Source organism: Melospiza melodia, chromosome 21 (genome assembly GCF_035770615.1).
Source record: "Melospiza melodia melodia isolate bMelMel2 chromosome 21, bMelMel2.pri, whole genome shotgun sequence".
Taxonomy (NCBI): Eukaryota; Metazoa; Chordata; class Aves; order Passeriformes; family Passerellidae; genus Melospiza; species Melospiza melodia.
This window is the reverse complement of record NC_086214.1, coordinates 10,708,376-10,726,261: the sequence shown is the minus strand read 5'-3', so window position 1 is coordinate 10,726,261 and position 17,886 is coordinate 10,708,376. Positions and strand designations below refer to the sequence as shown.

Sequence of the window (17,886 nt, the reverse complement as noted above, 5' to 3'; positions counted from 1 at the left end):
AGCTGCTGCTTAGAAGGTCAGAACTGTTAGAACTGGTCACTGGGAACCTTTCCTTGGAGCACCATTCATGGGGTGATGCCAGCTCTTGCCCTCCAAGCTTATTCCAACAAGGAATGCATGTGCAGTCAGGCATGTGGGATGTGGATCAGTATGCAGAGCAATCTCTACTGCATTGTGATGGACACAATAAAGTGAGGTGTTGTGCTCACAGCTGCTCTCTGTCCTTCAGTGCCATTCCACAGGGCATTGGGGTGATGGCCACCCAACTCTCTGCCCCTTCCCAATGATCCTGTGGGCATCTCAGCTTCTCTTGCCAGGGCAAAAGCTGCCTGGCACTCAGCACTGTTGCTGCATGTCCCATCTCTGTGGCTCACCAGGGCTTGGGGCAGCCCCAAGTGCTCGATGACACACGGTGAAGTTCCAGTGTGATTGCTCCAGCGGCATGATGGGTGGAAAACATCTCCATCCATCCCTTCCCCCAGCAAATGTGCCACTCAAGCACTTTTCTCAAGGTCCTGGAAAGCTGTTGAGGCCTCATCATGCCTTGGAATTGTCCATTACTAATGCTGTCAATAAACACTGCGTGCTGTAAATCAATTTGAGGCAGTGAGCACCAGCATTCTTCTCAGAGGAGCGGGCAGTTCCTCAAGAGGAAAATTCAGCAGCTTGATCTGGAGTGTGATCCAGAGCCTGTCCTTGACTCACCAGTGCTCAGGGAGGTCCCTCAAGGTGTCACAGCAGTGCCATCTCATGTTTCTGGGCGCTTGGCCTCAACACCACGAGCCGTGGAGAGCCGTCCCAAACCTTTCTGTTGACACAGTGTGCCCAGTCTGTGCCCCTGGCACTGACACGAGCTTGTGCCACAAACAGCTCCCAGCACTGACCCTCTGTGGGGCGGGGAGATCATGGACTGCAGGAAGCGTGGAAGGGTCTGGAGCCGGGGCTGTGTGGGTGTGAGGGCTCCCTGTGAGGGGCCCGTGTGCGGATCTGTGCGAGGGGTCCCTGTGAGGGGCTCGCTGTGAGGGGCCGCCGAGAGGGGTCCGTGTGAGGGGTCCGTTCTCAGGGATCGCCGCCATGCACCGATATCAGGCGCCGGCGTGAGGGTTCTCTGTGGGGGACCGCCCCACCGGCCCTAATTGTGTCCCTCGCCTCTCGCCGTCCGCCCTCCCGCCGCCGCTCCCCCCCTCGCCCCCGGCCGCGGCCCCGGGCCCCTCTTCCGGCTTCCGGTGCCGGCGCTATAAGAGCCGCTTCCGCCTCGGGACCGTGCTGCCGGTGCCGCCATGAACGCCCGCGGTGAGGGGGGGCTGGGGGTCCGTCCATGAGGGACGGGTGCGGGCGGAGGGGGCACAGCAGCACCTAAGCGATGGAGGGCGGATACCGGGGAGGGGGGGTTTTTGTCTATGGCGGGGATGGGGGCGGGGGGGCTCATCGGTACCTTAACAGCGAGTCGGGGAACGGAAATTCCCGGGGAAGCGAGGGGCTTACCGGCCATTACCGAGGGGTGGGAGACTCACGGATATCTCAGCAATAAGCCAGGCAGGGGGGGAGGGGGGGAAATTACCGGGGGCAACGAGGCATTCCGGGACCTTACCGGGGCTGTGGGCAGCGATAACGTGCCCATTGTTACGGGACCGGAGGCTCTCCGTTATCAGCGGTGGGAGGCTGTGTGTGTGTTACCGGGTGCGGTGCCGGTGGCCCGGCCGTGACCCTGCCCCGCTGTCCCGCAGGGCTGAGCACGGAGAAGGCCGTGGCCTTCACTCGGCGGCTGCGGGCCGAGCCGCAGTTCCTGCTGGCCCAGAACGTGGCCACATGCAACGACCCGCTGGAGGTGTGCCTGCAGCGGCAGGTGGTGCAGGACACGGTGCAGGTGTTCCAGCACGCCGTGCCCAACGAGGGCAAGCCCGTTACCAACCAGAAGAACTCCGGTGAGGGCGCTCGGGGCCGGGGGCGGTGTTTGGGGGCTGACTCCTAATGCTGATTGTGCTCCGGAGCCCTTTGTCCGGGCTTCGGGGAAAAGTCGAATTCCTGCAGCATCCCCTTGAGTTAATAACACACGTTAGACTCCCCTTGAGTTAATAACACACGTTAGACTCTCCTTAAGTTAATAACACATTAGACCTGCAGCGTTTGCCTCCTTTCCCTCCTGCATGGTGTAACTGAGAGATGTGCTTGCAATGAAAGATTTCAGAACACCTTCAGAGCTCTTTGGTGTTGCCAAAGGCTCGAGGCAGAACTGTGTCATGAATCTCGTGGTGAAAGGAATTGTCGTGCAGCTCCTGAGCACAGGTGTTCCAGTTTAATTCCTGTTCCTTTGATCTCTCAGGGAGATGCTGGATCTTTTCCTGCCTCAACGCAATGCGTCTTCCTTTCATGAAGAAATACAACATTGAAGAGTTTGAGTTCAGCCAGTCCTATCTCTTTTTCTGGGATAAGGTACAGTCGTGTAGGTTGTTGTAGGATTGGTTATGCAATCAGGTGTTAGTGTTGGGACAGAGCTTCTTTTAGGCTGCATTGTTTTAGCATGTATGAGAGGAAACTTCAAAAGTTCCTTAAAAATGTGTTTTAAATGCAGGTGGTCGAGCACAGTGGGACTTTCAACTTGAGAAGAAAGTTGTCAAGATGTTGGTGTTTTGGAGTAGTAGAAGACTTTTTTGTCAAGAGTTCTGTATATTTGGTAGTTCAGGGGAAACATGACTGTAGCTCTGAGGTTTCAGTTGTGCTCGTGAGCTGTGTGCCTGCTCCTCCCCCTAAGGGAAATTAAGCAAATCTAGTGCTGGTTTGGGTCAGGCTTCATTGCATAACTTCTGCTCCCCATTTCCTCTTCCCCTGTCCTCAAGCTCTGTGTGAAGTCACTCCTAAATATTTGCCCTAACAAAGAATTTTATAGGGTAGCCCCTGGAATGCTGGAGGGGAAAATGAGGATTTCATTGGATGAGCAGAAAGTTGCTTCATGTATTCTGTGCTTGCAAAGAACTGAATAGTCAGCAATTAATTAATGCATAATATATCAGACTTACAAGGGTTGGGGTTGTTTTATCTGTGTGTTTCAGGTTGAGCGTTGTTACTACTTTTTAAATGCCTTTGTGGAAACAGCTCAGAAGAAGGAGCCCGTGGAAGGGAGACTGGTGCAGTTCCTGCTCTCCAACCCCACCAATGATGGTGGACAGTGGGACATGCTGGTCAACATAATTGGTGAGAGAACTGCTCACAGGGAGCCCTTCCTGAAACTGCAGCCTGCTTTGAGAAATGGGGGATGGAATAGAGTAAAAAATTGAGCTTGAGACCTGGGAATTGGCTAAGGCACATGATGCCATTAACCACTGTGGGATTTTTTTTTTTTTAAATCAAAGACTTTTTTGGGGGCTAGATTATAAATATCGGGCTTAAATCTTGTCTGGCATTACTTTTGCATAGTTCTGTTGATGATAAAAGCTCAGATGATGAACAAATAATTAGATAGCCCTGACTTTCAGGTTAATAACAGGGTTCAATCCCCTTTTCCTGCAGTCATCAACTCAACCTCATTTATTTATAGCCATGTACAGTCTTTAGGGCACATGGTAAGGGAAAAGCCCCTGCTGGACCCAGGTGTGTTTACAAAGCAAAACTGCTTGGAATTGCAGCCTGAAGTTGGTGTAAAGATCAGTGAGAAGGAATTGATGTGGAATGTGGCACTGCTGGTCTTACAGAGCTCCAGGAGGAACCCACGCTGCTGGAGATACTTAATTACAGCAGCACTTGCTCTCATTTGTGTTGTGAAACAATGTGACACCTTTGTAAATCAACCAGGCAATAATACAAATTTAGAATCACAAAAGGAATTTGTTTCTTTGAAGCCTGGAGGTTCCTTTTTTCCTCTTCCCATTGTTATAAATACGTAATCAGGGCAGAGATTTTGGCTGCTGCTGTTACATCCAGAGCCTTGCATGGTGAGATCTGTGAGTGGTGCTCTAATGTAGGAAGCCATGAGCTTTTTGACCTTAGATAATTTACATGGAGTGATTCACAGGAGGCCCAGTTCTTTAGAAGGTATTTCAGGAGATTAATTTTAAAGTAATCAAGGTTTTTTGTTGGGTGTTTTTTTTTTTTTTTTTTTTTTTTTTTTTTTTTTCTCCCTGGGACTTCTTAAACAGGACTTCTTAAAGCACTAATTAATTCAGAACTTTTAACTGTTGAGTTAAATAATAGTGAGTAGTTCAGGGATTCCACTTACTGGGATCCCTGTGGAATGCAGCTCAGAGGTCAAGATTCAGTCCCAAATTAAAAAGTAAACTTTGGGTACTTGTAACCTTTAAACAAGAGCCTTTCTGTTATAATCTCTGCACAAACCCAGACTCTCTTTATCTTTCATATAGATATGAACAGTAGGAGCATCTATTGTGTGAAAAAGCCAATTGTTAACCTGTAGTTTTATTTCTTTTAGAGAAGTATGGTGTTGTCCCCAAGAAATACTTCCCAGAGTCTCACACCACAGAGGCTACCAGAAGGATGAATGAGATCTTGAATCATAAGGTAAAATTGATTTAGATGATAAAATTTAGGGGAGGGGATGGGAATTAATCTGCTCCAAATGTTCCTAACCACCTTATCCTTACTGGCCAAAGTGTTAAGTGCATTCAGCAACTTAAATTTATTTACAAGCAGCCTAAAGTCTCAGCAAAGTCTGATGTTAATCTTGAAACATGGAGCAGGAAGGTGAGATCATGGAAGAAGTCCATTGTCAGGCTTCAGTACCTTGAAAGTACCTTTTGTGGTTTTAGTAGCAGTTATTCCTAATCTTCAGATTTCCAAAGATTTCCTGACATGTGGCTGCTAAAATCTGTTTCTGCAAAGCCAGCACATGGTGTCTAAGTGTCTCTTTCCCACCCTTCCAGTATCTCAGCTCCCTGTGTGCCAAGGTTTCTAGAGATGACTGCCAAATGTGGTGAAAAAGATGGAGGAAAAAAATGTGTTTTAAAAACACTGCATGTTAAAAATCAGCTTTCAGTATAGAAGTGCACAGCTTTGTCTGAAGGAAGGTGTTAACTCCCTCCCTGAACTGCAGAAATGAATTAGCCTGGGAAGAGGCTGGTGTAGGTAGCTAGATGGAAAAGGCAATTAAAACATTTTTTACAGTTTGCTACATTTTTTCCAGTTCATATGCTGCATGCTCAGGGAGAACTGCCTGCTGAAATCCACATAAAAAATGCAAAATACATGGTGGAATGAGCTTGGACATTTTAAATGTTGTCAGTGTTGTTCTAATCCTGAGCATGGCCAAGCAGCTGCTCCTGAGGGAGCCCCATCACCCTTCCTGGCCTTATGGATGGTGACACTAATGGGAAGCTGGTGCTGCTCTGACTGCAGCTGTGCATGCAGTGGGGAAATGCCCCTTTCTTTTCATCAGCAAGGAGATCAATTATGCATTAGAATTGCAAAATAAATGTGACAGCGTGAGGAAAGTGTGTTCTGTGAGTCACAGACGTGCTGGTGTGTGTGGATGTTGTGGCATCACTTGTGGGACTGAGGGAAATCAGGCTCTGAGAGCTTAATGGCTGCAAGCCTCACATCAGTGGTTGGAAATGGTAATTGAATTGTGACTATTTGTTAATTTTTTGGTTGTATTTTTACTTCAACAGCATTCAATTATCTTGTTATTTGGTATTGAATTAATCTCTAATGACACCTCTGAAAGGTCTTTTCATTCTGGAAACTTTTTGTGAAGAGTAAAATAGGTGCTGGAAACAAGCAGATGGGAAGTCCTGAAAATGATCAGGTGACACTTTTCACACCCTTTTAACAAAGTGACTTTCTCTTTAAACAGATGAGAGAATACTGTTTGAGGCTAAGAAATATGGTGGAAAGTGGAGGAAGCAAAGGAGAACTTTGTGCTGCCATGGACATGATGATAGAGGAGGTAAATAAAGTGGTGTGACATGAATCTTGGAACACAAGGCTGGAATGGATGAGATTGCTTATTTTCTTGTTGTGTAGCCAAAACAAGTGCCTCTTGTTGCTTAACAAAATGGTTTTGGAGCTGTTCAAGTGAATTTGTTTTGCAGTGGCTTGTTGCTTACTTCATCCTGAGTTTTTCTAATCCTTCCAGACAAAGATTTTGAATCCATAGGTTTCAGAATGATGATATTTTACAGCCATTTGCCCCTTGCTGTAGGAAAAGCAGCATTTTGTCCCTTGAGAGATCAAAAGGTTGCCCTGTCTGGCTCTTAGAAATAACAGGAAAGGTTGAAATTTGCATTCTGATGGCTTTGAATGCAAATCTTGTAGCACGAGTGTTGTGCAAGGATTCCCCACAAGAGAGCAGAAAAGAACCACAAAAGGGAGGTGCCTGCCCAGGGCTGAGCCCAGCTGAGGGCTGGTCCTGGGGGGCAGCAGAGCAGTGAATTGCAGCATGGCTTTGGCTGTGAGCAGTGTGTCTGCAGTGCCTCAACCTCCTCCTGCTCACACAAACCCACATAACTTTTCTCATCCTGTGCTGCTCATACTTGATTCCTAAACTGCCAAAAATAGCTTAAACTTGGGGCTGTTTTAGTGTGACTGAGTTCATGCACTTTAAAAAAAGTATTTAATTTGTTTCTCAGACATACACTGCCAAGTGACCCAGTGGTTAATGTATGTCTTTAGATGAGTCAAGAAATCAAATGTTTTGGTGATGTGTGTTGGCTTTTCCTGCAATCCACTCAACATCACTGTTAGGCAGAACATACCTTGGGCTATCTCTGTAGAGTTTTAGTTCCACAGTAATGTGTTGGTTTAGGTTTTGAAAATTCATCTTTGCACCTCATGTAAAATTATGTAGCTTTTTATAATCTAATTAAGGTTAGGGTTACAGAAGAAAACTGCTTTGTGTTCCTTGGGTTTCATCAAAACTGTTGTGAAATTCATGCTTTAAGAATGCTGTGCTTTGAGCCTACCCCAGAATGTTGCCAATCTGCACTTGGTTCAAAGGTGAATTAATGCAATTTACATACAGTGTGTGTCCAAAAGCCCTTGGGGATTCTGCAGCAAACATCAAAAGCTTCCTAGAGATGGTCATTCTTAGGGCATGGACACACAGTTCACTGCTAAATATTTCCTCATTGATTTAGAGCTTCTTGCCCTGTGACAAGAGATGCTGGAACTGGCATGAAAGGTTCTTCACTGATTGCAGTTTCTGTTCTGTAAATGGTTGTGCTTCATTCTCTGAGGTTACCACAGCCTTTTCTCCTGCAGTAGTAAAGGTGGTTTGCATGTGTTTGGATGTGTATGAATGGTGTTGCCTCTGTATTTGGTTTTGTTCTGGGAGGTTCTATTTGCATAGCAAATCTTGGTTTGCTCCTGCTGGGAGCAGCACTCAGCTGAAATGGGGCAATTGTTATGGAACATGGGATTAAATATTCACTCCAGAACTGTATAAACATTCTTATCAAACCAGTGCACAGTGGGTCAGAAGCTGAAATCAGTGCAGTTCATGCAATAGAATTTTTCTTCCTTTGCTGTTCTCTTTGTAGACTCTTACTTATCAGGAGTGTCCTCCTTTTCCCCTCCTCATTTGTTTTGGGGTTTAGCACAAACCACTCTATCTTTGCCTTATCTTGCTTCTAGTTGTCATTAGGGCAATGTAAGTCACCTTTTAGTTTAAATATGCTTATTTTATTTATTGGCAGAGGAAGCTTGTGAGATATGAAGAGAGGGCCTATGTTGGGTGTGGTGGCAAAACAATATAGGGAGGCCATTCCAGGCTCCAGTGCCTCTGTTCACTGGAGACTTCTGTCTCCATCGTTTTCCTTCCTCTGGCTTGGTTGCTGCTCTCCTTTCAGGCATTTTTCTTGCTTATTTTGTGTTCATGGCCTCATCTCTCAGTGCTTGCAGTTATCTGAGGTAATGTGGGTGTAGCCACAGCAAATGGTGCCTTTTGTGCAGTCTGTGCAAAATTAAATATTTATAGTAGTTCAGGGGTTTATATTTGCTCTTTACCATATTTATTGAGAAATGTGTGAGTTCCTGCAGTAGAAGCCTTATGCCCACACCCTGGTTTCAACCTGTAATTAATCTTTTCACTTGTTTTCTTAATTTGCTTGGAGCAAGAACACCTTTATTTAGCAGGAGCACTGCACTCCTTTTGCTGCCAGCACAAAGAGCACATTAACATACAGCCAGTTCCTATGGATCAGCTCCAGAAAGAGTTAAATCAGCTTTGGGAAGGTCTTGTGTCTATTCTGCTGTGTAAGTGTGAAGATTGCCAGGCTGGGCAGGCTGGCACAGACCACAGGAGCTGGATCCCAGTGCAAAAGGTGCAGCTGAGATTTGACTCCCTCTCCTCTTATTTAAAATAACCTGAAGGTTCCTTGCAAGGAAGAGGCTTGTGCTCAGGACATGGACAGAGCTGAAGATCAGTGTCAGCTGAAATAAAACAGATTCAAACCTGTTTAACTGTGATTAAATTCCCTGTCCCCAGAGTACCTGTGGCAGGTCCTGCTCTGTATCTTTAAAGACACTCATGTGGTTACACTGCCAGTGTTGGCACATTTTCTGATAAGCCCTGTGAGAAAGTACAGTAGTGGTTCTGAAGTGCAGCTTTATATTCTGATGTTCAGGGAGGCTGATGACTTGAAATCTGGTCAACTTTTTGTGCTAAAAATCCAAGGATAGCTGCCAGCTGCAAAGGATGTCACAGGCAGCAGGCAGGGAGATGGAATTAAATTGCATAACCTGCCAGCTCAGCCCTAAACAGATGCTAAATGTATTAAAAGAGATGAGGAGATTATTCTGGGGTTTTGAAAATAAGCAAAGGCCCATCTTTGAAATCCAAATGAACATTACAATAAAAAATGAATTAGTACAGGGAAACACTGGGATAAAATGCCCACATTAAAAGGTCTGGTTTGTCTCTGCATGGGGCAAACCAGCTGGTGGAGCAGGTGATGCTGAATGATCAAGCCTGTAGAGAATCAATTTGATTAAGTTTCTCTGTCAGTGTTGGAGGAGCTTCAGAATTACTGATAAATGTTGTAACGAGGCTGGGAAGTGTCCTGTTTTTGCTTTGGGCTGCTGCATTCCTAGGATAACCTGGAATCAGTAAGCTTCTGTTTTGCCTGGTGGTTTACCTGAGAACATGGAGTGTGAGGGTGGAGAAAGAAGCTCTGTTCATTTTCCTGAGGCCTTTCAGATTGGTTTTGAACTGCTGAACCACCAAGATTTCAGGAGCTGAATCCAGATATTGATGTGTGTGTGTGTTCAAAGGTGACCATTAAGATCTCACTGGTTCTCACATGGAGAAATCCAAGCTCCAGTGGCATTGCTGTGGTAGGAGAGGCACAGCTGCATGTCCCAGCAGGCTCACAGCTGTTTGCTTCTCTGGGCAGGTATTCAGAATAGTGAGCACTTGCCTGGGCAGCCCTCCGGAGACTTTCTGCTGGGAGTTCCGTGACAAGGAGAAGAATTACCACAAGTACGGCCCCATGACCCCGGTGCAGTTCTACAACGAGCATGTGAAGCCTTACTTCAACATGGAGGACAAGGTTGGGCATGCTGAAAACTTCCCAAGGCCTTTTTTTTTTTTTTTTTTACTGCTAAGCCGTTTATTTTCCACTGTTGCCAGTGTCTGCAGCACCTGGGATGGGCACAGCTTGCCCAAGTCAGTGTGTTTATTCTCCCTGTTGTGCTGTTTGTGCTCTACCCCTCAATTATCTGGGATCTTGTGTTGCAGTCCACAAGGGTTTAGTAATGATAAAATATGCAGTGATCTAATCAGTTGTAATAGGTCATAAGGCAGGCATTAGAGAAGGAATAACACACAGAGCTGCTCTGCCACAGTTATGAGGTGAACTTGTGAAACAAAGCAAAAAAAGCCCAACAAGCACAACCTTAAGAAACCTCTTATTTCAGCCAAGTGGCTTGTTTGCTAATGGGACAGACAGCTGGCTGGGACAAAAGCCATTCCCTGAAATCCTTCTAGGTTCAAGGATTTCAGTTATATTGCACCTTATTTTATGACATCTTGGTTTTTTGGCAGATTTGTCTAGTGAATGATCCTCGACCCCAGAACCCCTACAACAAGCTCTACACAGTGGAGTACCTGGGCAACATGGCTGGAGGGAGGAAAACTCTCTACAACAACCAGCCTGTGGAGGTCCTGAAGAAATTGGCTGCAGCATCTATTAAGGATGGCGAGGTGGGTTTGGTTTCTCTTTGTGGGTGGCACAGTGCAGCCCATGCCATGTAAAGCTCCTGGGATTTGGCCCAGACATGACCCTTCCTTCTCTCTGCAGGCTGTGTGGTTTGGCTGTGATGTGGCAAAGCACTTCTATGGCAAGCTGGGAATCAATGACCTGAATATGTGAGTAGAGAATCAAACCAGGCTGTCATTTGGGATCCTCAGTGAGGACATGAACAGTGCTTTAGTTCTTTCTACATTGGATTATAAACCCCAAAAGAGTATATTTAAGTAATTCAGCAGCAGAAGAATTTTTTTTACTTGTTAGTTGAATCTGAATCCTATTAAGATGCACTATGAGTAGCTGTAAATATTCTTACTTATTTAAATGTCTAATATATGGTGAGCGAAACTCCTAAAGGGATCAGGTTTTGCATTTATTCTGACATTAAAATTGGTTGAACTTGTGTGTTCCTGGCATAGGGCAGTCTCCTGATCCCCTGACTTTGTCAGAACTCCCCCTGCATCCTTTCTCCTCTCTCTCACCAGGGGACACCCTACTCTCTGGAAAGTCTTGCTCCCTGACTGTGCTTTGTTTTGCTCTGAGAGTTCCCTGGAAAAGGGCCTTGACAGAAAATCCCATCAGAGTTAGGAAGCTTGCCTCTATTTCAGACTGGCTTATTTGTCTTTCTGCTAGATTTAATCATGAGCTGGTGTTTGGTGTCTCCATCAAGAACATGAACAAAGCAGAACGATTGATCTTTGGGGAGTCCCTGATGACCCATGCCATGGTCCTGACAGCTGTCACTGAGAAGGTAGAGTCTCCCTCCTGGAGTTCTGGTGCTGGCAGGGATGTGTTGGAATATCCTGAGAGGTTCTTTGTGTCCTGGGCTCACTCAAAGTGTGCCACAACCCCCTGGTGCACAAGGCTGGTTGTTTATTCCCTTTGTGTTGTTTGTGTCTGAGTGTTCAGAACTATAAATATTTAACAAGGAGTGAAGAATTTTAGACATCTCAAAGGACTTTTTTCCTTTTGCCCACAAACTTGGATTGGACAACCACTGCATGGTTAGTCCAGTCTGGTTTAGAGCCTGAAGCTCCTGTTAAAATGCTGGCAGGAGGCATTTGCAGCAGGGTTAATCTCCTGCAGCTCCCTGGCATGTGATCTCCGACCTCTAATTAGGGAGGGGAAATGGTGTCCAGCATAGCTCTGTGGCAAACAGCAGGCTGAGATGAATCCACAGCTAGATCTGCTCCTGGCACCATAACAAAGCACATAATGAAGTAAAAAGAAGCATTCAAAAACTTACAACTTGGGGTTATCTGCAGGGTTGATGTTTCCATTTATTTCCAGAAGCTGTCATTATTAAAGTTTCTTTGAAGTGATCTCTTCCTGTCCAGCTTGACCTTGGCTTGAGAAATAGCAGCTTGCACAGCACTGAACGAGTTTGCCTGAGCTGTGGAGTTTTGAGACTTGAGGTGGAACTGCTGAGTCATAAGAACATTCCAAGTTACTTTTTACAGCTCAATTTTTTCCTGTTTTCTGCATTCTGAGCTCTTAATGTTTCCACCATGTATCAGATTGCACAAACACCTCTGTAAATATCTAACTGAAAAACAAGGAAAACTTTGTAGGTGGTGCTTAAAAACCTTAACCTGAAGGTGCTTTGAGAATCTGAGTTGTAAAACGTAAGATTTTGGATTTACTTACTTTTTTATTAAAAGGCTTTGAAGATTTAAAAAAAAAAATTACAATTTTACATCATCAAAAATTGATATGGATTAAATGCACCTTTTTGTTAAAAAGTTATTCTACATGAATGTGCTCTTCCCAATTTCTGAGAGCATCCAGAGTTGACATTCTTGGTCTGGGAGCTCTCAAATGTCCCACCTTAAGGAGTGTTCTCTTTTCAAGGGAGAATAGAAGCATTACAACAATAATCCATTCAATATTAAAAATGGATTTATGGGGTGTTTTTTAGGTTAGTTTTTGTATTAAAATATTTTAATTGCACAGCACCAGACTTGGAGCTGTGTCCTTCAGTTGGAATTCTTCAAGGGTTTGCACTTCTCTTACCAATGCTGTTCTGAATTCTGACATTTCCTTGTTCCTTCCCTCTGATTTCCAGTTCAGGCAAGTTGTGCATCCTGTGTTTAATTTCCCTCATTCCCTGATGGGGGACAGGGACAGCAGCTGAAATTCTGTGAGTCAGTTAAGTCCAAACTAGAATTTAGTTAAATTTCAGCTGCCTGATGAAATAAATATTGATTGAAAACTCTTCTTCACCACATTTTATCTAAGTAGGTAGATGAGTATTTTATAAAATGGCATTAGCAAGAAACCATTGGGACTCTGAGGAGTGGAGCTCTGTGTGTTCCTGGTGCTGGGTTTGGAAGGGGTTGCCTGCTCAGGTGTGGCCTCTCCTTCACCACTGACTGTCATGGCTTTGTTTTGGCACAGGATGGGCAAGAAGATGCATTTGAAAAATGGAGAGTGGAAAACTCCTGGGGTGAAGACCGTGGCAATAAAGGTAATTTATAGTCATGAGAGCAGAAAGCTGAATGTTTGGAAATAAGGATGTGGCAAGGACAGTGAGGCAGCTCTTCCTACGTGGAGGGGAACTCCTTGATTTTTATCTCCTGAGTGAGAGGAGATGTGGGCTCAGCCATGGCACAGCCTCAGTGGTGAGTGTGCCAGGCCAGACTCTGTGTCCCCAGGAATAAGTCACTGCTGGCCACATTTTTCTGCTGCACATTAATCCCAAATGTTGTGCTTGTAAGACTTGGTGTGGCAGAACTTTCCCAGGATGTCTTGGCTTTCTTCTGGGAATAGACTATTTTTGGAGAACTCTGTTTTAGGATGTGGTCTTATTTATAAGCTTTTCAATAACATGAACAACTCAGAGGAAAGCATAGACTATTCTAGAAAGTGTCTTAATTTATGTTGTGCCCTCTTGGTCTTGCAGTAGTTTCTGTTCTGAGTTAACTGTATCCATTCACAGCAAAGTATTTCAATAAAAATCTTCAGACTTCACAAAACAATGAAACTGTTGATGTCCAGCCTTCAAGGCTCAGCAATATGACAGCAGTTCTTTGGAATGTTGGATTAAGTGAAGAAGCCAAATCAATGCTGAGGGGTAACATCAATGGCTCAGGGCAGCAGCTGAACCCTGACACTGCTCCAGGTGGTGCCTGCTGGGCTGGGACTGAGCTGTGGCACTGCTGTGCTGCAGCATCCAAACCCACACTCACCTCTCCAGAATGACCTTTAGAGCTGTGAAGAGGAGCTGGTTGTTCCTTTGAAATAAAATAAATAAAATAGGAGCCCAGAGTGACTTGAATAACCCTGCCCTATCTTGTCCCCATGGCATCTGTGTGGCTTTGCAGGGTGAGTCACTGTCCCTTATGTGCCTCGTGTACCAGGGGACACCCTGCTCTCTGGAAAGTCTTGCTCCCTGACTGTGCTTTGTGTTGCTCTGGGAGTTCCCTGGAAAAGAGCCTTGACAGAAAATCCCATCAGAATTAGGATGCTTGCCTCTATTTCAGACTGCTTTTTTTCCAGGGAACTGAATCCCTGAATGATTTTCTTGGGTGTGACCAAATGAGCTGCTCTGGAGCAAGAGGCAATGGGACATGTCCTCCAGGGCTGCTTCCCAAACCCTGGGAGAGGTAACTGAGAGTCACAGAACCATTTAGGATGGAAAAGCCCTTTTAAGGTGCAAAAGAGTCCAACTGTTCACCCAACACTGCCAAGTCCCCACTGAACCATGGTCCCCAAATGTCACATCTACACATCATTTAAATCCCTTCAGGGACTGTGACTCAACTTGATGGGGTTTCTTCTCCTTGCTGCCCTCATTTTCCACTCTGCAGTGTACAGGAGTAGCTGTGTAGGAGGGTGAGGACTCAGAGTTTGCCTGAGCTGTCTTTTAGTGCCACTGAGTCTGTATCTCACTGTGATAAGAGTTAAGATTTTTATCTTATCTGCCTTGTTAAGGAATTGGGAAGCTGTGCTTGGGCAAGTCCAACACCAGAAACCAGAGTCCACATCAGTGAAGAGTCAGCCAAGAATGATGCTGAACTTGGCACATCCCAGCTGGGTGTGGGGATGGGATGGGAGTGAGCCCCAGCTCCCAGGATTTCTTGGCCAGGGTGACCAAGGGTCCAGCCTGCAAGAGAACACCAGGGACTGCACTGGAGTCATTGAACAATGAGCAAAGAAATTATTTTTTTGTGAGGAAAGAGCAGGCTTTTTTCATGTGGGGTTCCCTGTTTTCCCAAGTACAGTCCAGGGTGCCAGGTGCCATCTGTTTCCCCTGACAGGAATGGTGAAAATGGAAAGGTTTGGGAATTATGGGATGGTGTCAGTTATATGCTCACACTCCAGAGTGGCAGAACTGAAATCTTGTGGCTTATCCTGGAGAAAGGGAACCCCTGTGAACCAGCCCAGCTTTGCCTCTCCTAAATATTTAGTAATTCCATTTATATCTGTTGTATAAGTGTTTCTGGAACCCTGTGTTTTTCCTCCAGGAATGAACACAGCTGCTGACAAACATTGCTTGTTTTCTGAGGTAAAAAAGTCACTTCCCAATCAAATATTTCCTTGCTGTTTTACTGGCTCTTTTTCAGCCACACAGGCAAGTTGAATTATTCTGAGTAGTCCTTTGTTCTGGAGACACACAGGACGTTATTGCCTAACTTTGAACCCAGCTTATCCCATCGGATATCTGTTTTTAAAAGCAGGGAAGAGGAGAGTACTGAATCACACTGTGGAGAGGGGTCCATCTGCTTGTTTTGGCATGAGAGGAGCTTTTTTAGGACGCATCTCCAGCTAGAAGCCAGCTCCCTTTGGGTTTTTCATGTCTTGTCTTGCTGTTGCTCCCCTGCAGGAACAGACACCCCGTGTCTGTGTGCGCATCTCTCATCCCAAAAGTGCCCTGGGACAGAGATGCTGTTTGTTTGCTGTCCCTGGGCAGGAGTTCCAGCTCCAAGGCTCTTTGGGGACTTTCAGGGGGTTCCCAGGTGTGTGTAGGGAGTGTGAGTGTGGGGCTGCAGTGCCCAGGCCTCCCCAGAGCTGAGTTATTTGCATGTTCTGCAGTCGTGCTCGGCGCTTCCTCCCGCTCAGACGCTGCGATCCCAATCGGCCGCGAGGGACAGGATGTCAGAGGCAGAGTTCATTAATCCTCTCAGGGTGCAATTACTTGTTGGCTCTTGGGAGTGAGAGGTTTTTGTGTGTCCCAAGAACTCATATCCTGAAGAGAGGATAATCAAGGCAGCTCCCTTTGGCAGTGTTTCCAAAATGGCTTCTAGCTCGGGTTACAGTTGATAGGGGTTTTAATTTATGGGATTATCTGATCTCTTGCTTTAGAAACAAGATGGTGGAGATAGATGCATTTATTGTCCATATTCTTTGGACATTTTCTTGTTTCATTTGATTGTGTGATGATACAATATAAGGACACGAGGAACTTTATTACATAAAGCCTTCTCATCTCTCTCCTAAATGCTTCCTTTCTCACAGCCACTCTTATTCCCATTTCACCTGGAATACCTTGTTTCCAGAGGCAGCTCTCTGCTAAAACCTCTGAAGTGACTTCCCTCACTCCCAGTTCAAGGGTGTTCACTGTCATTTTCATATTAAGGGAGACAATTTGCTTCAGCCTAAGTGTGATTTAAATGGCTTTCAGGAAAGCAGTGGCTGCCTCTTACTGCAAAAACTAAACCAAGAAAGTTTTCTTAGAACAGGTTGATATTCACCTGAAAAATTCTAAAGCTTCAATAGATTCAAATGTAATATTCTGTCTTAAAAGCTTTGTAATTCCTTTGAGTATTCTCAATGCCCATTTTAACAGAGCAAACATAAATTATGGATGTTCTGGCTCTTGTTTTTCCCGGTGGGCTTCTTGCCTGACCTTGAGGTGCACACTAAGTACATCCTGTATGTTAACTTCCTCGAGATATTTTTTGCTGTGTTTTGAGAGATAACCAGGGTGACCAGGCCCTGTTCAATGCATCACTCACAGGTGAGGCTTGTCTGTGGCTGCTTTCCTGCAGTGGCTCTGAGCTGTGATGCTCTTTTCCCCCAGGTTACCTGATCATGACCGACGACTGGTTCTCCGAGTACGTGTACGAGGTGGTGGTGGACAAGAAGCACGTGCCCGAGGAGATCCTGGCCGTGATGCAGCAGGAGCCCATCGTGCTGCCAGCCTGGGACCCCATGGGGGCCTTGGCCAAGTGAAGCAGGGAGCATTTGCCTCGCCATGGCCATCAGAAGTAGCTGCAATAGAGAATTCCAGTGGTCGGAAGCCATAGCCAAACGATAACGAGACCGAGCCCTCGGCCTGGTCCCTATTCCTGAAATGTAAGTTAAGGATCCTTGGGAAATAGCGCTTCACTGATCCCAGCTCTCAGACAGGCTGCTCCAAAACTCACAAGGGAAAAGGAAAAAACCTCACAATGAAAGCAGATGATAAGTGCTGTCAATGGCAATTTGATTTTACCTGAAATTTTTAATGCGAATCAGCGTAGTAATGTAGTAAAATTATCTTTACTGATGTTTTCCCTAGGACAAATGGGCATTAAAGGCCCTTTAGAATTAATAGTTAGGTGATTGTTAGAGCAAACATATTGAGATAATTAACCAATTATGGTCTGGCTTGTCCTATAAAAACTCCCCAAAAATATTTTATATATTTACAGTTTTAGTTTTGCTGAAGTTTTGGAGGGGATGTATGAATTGAAACTGCTAAAAATGACCTTTAGAAAACTTTCTCTTCCAGCAGAATTGGGAAGGGGAATGGTTTCCTTGAGGTATCCAGTTCCACTTGGTTTTATTCTTCCATTATTGAGCTGGGACTGGATAATCCCCCCAGGGGCCAGTGCTATGTCTGTGTGCACAGGAGCGCTATTTTTCAGTTATTTTAGCAAGAACAACCATAAATATGTTCACAGGTGGAGTTAGTGTCATGCTCAACAGAAAAACCAACGTTTTAATTGCTGCATTTTATTTGGTTGTTTTAAAAACAAGATGGTGCTATGAAGCTTTTGAATAAACACTTTCTAAAGTGACTGGGACGGTTCTGGTTTCTTTTTTTGAAGAGGTGCATGGAGCTGGTGGAATGGGAAGATGTTGGTGAGCTGCAGTGAGGGTGTGGTGCCTCCATCACAGACCTGGTGCAGAAATGGGTACACAAATGTCAGAAGTGGCACTGGTGGAGCTGATCCTCCTTTGGGCAGGGGGATGGAGCAGATGATCCTCCAGGGACCCTTTTGGGATTTCATGCAGTCTCCACTTTGTGCTGTTACTTGAGTGAAGGCAAGCAAACAGTTCTTGTACTCCCTGGTGGATCTGACACGGAGCCAGATCTCTTGGAAAGCTGTGCTATGCACAATATTTTCATTATGACTAATGCATGGGCTGTTTTGGGGGCTTTTTCCTCCTTCAAAAGGTCAGTCATTTTAGTCCTTCAAGATCTTTCTACTTATGACTTTACCACCAGTTCTTCTGTTTCCTCTGTGCTATCTATGAGTGTGATATCAGCCAAGGAGAATTAACTTTTTCTCCAGAGTTTAACTGACATTTTTGTTGCTGGTGCTAGCACCGATGAGGATTGAGCTTGATAAACTCAAAACTGATTCCAAGCCAGTTTTTGTTGGTTTCAGTGTTTTAAGGTATTGTCCAGCCTGTGCTTATCTCCCCAGTTCTTGCCCAGATACTTCCCTGTACACTTTATACAATAGTGCTGTGATTTTTT

General features: G+C 45.3%; 1 protein-coding gene across 1 annotated transcript; it reads left to right on the top strand.

Moving 5' to 3' along the window:
• Positions 1 to 1,213: 1,213 nt before the first annotated feature.
• BLMH (bleomycin hydrolase) lies at positions 1,214 to 17,200 on the top strand. The gene is made up of 12 exons (XM_063173728.1): positions 1,214 to 1,293; positions 1,728 to 1,925; positions 2,324 to 2,433; positions 3,051 to 3,192; positions 4,424 to 4,512; positions 5,804 to 5,896; positions 9,342 to 9,497; positions 9,992 to 10,150; positions 10,248 to 10,315; positions 10,830 to 10,947; positions 12,594 to 12,663; positions 16,219 to 17,200. Exons 1-12 carry the CDS (start codon positions 1,281 to 1,283, stop codon positions 16,368 to 16,370), a joined length of 1,368 nt encoding a protein of 455 aa, XP_063029798.1. The 5' UTR covers positions 1,214 to 1,280; the 3' UTR covers positions 16,371 to 17,200.
• The last annotated feature ends 686 nt before the right edge of the window (positions 17,201 to 17,886 follow it).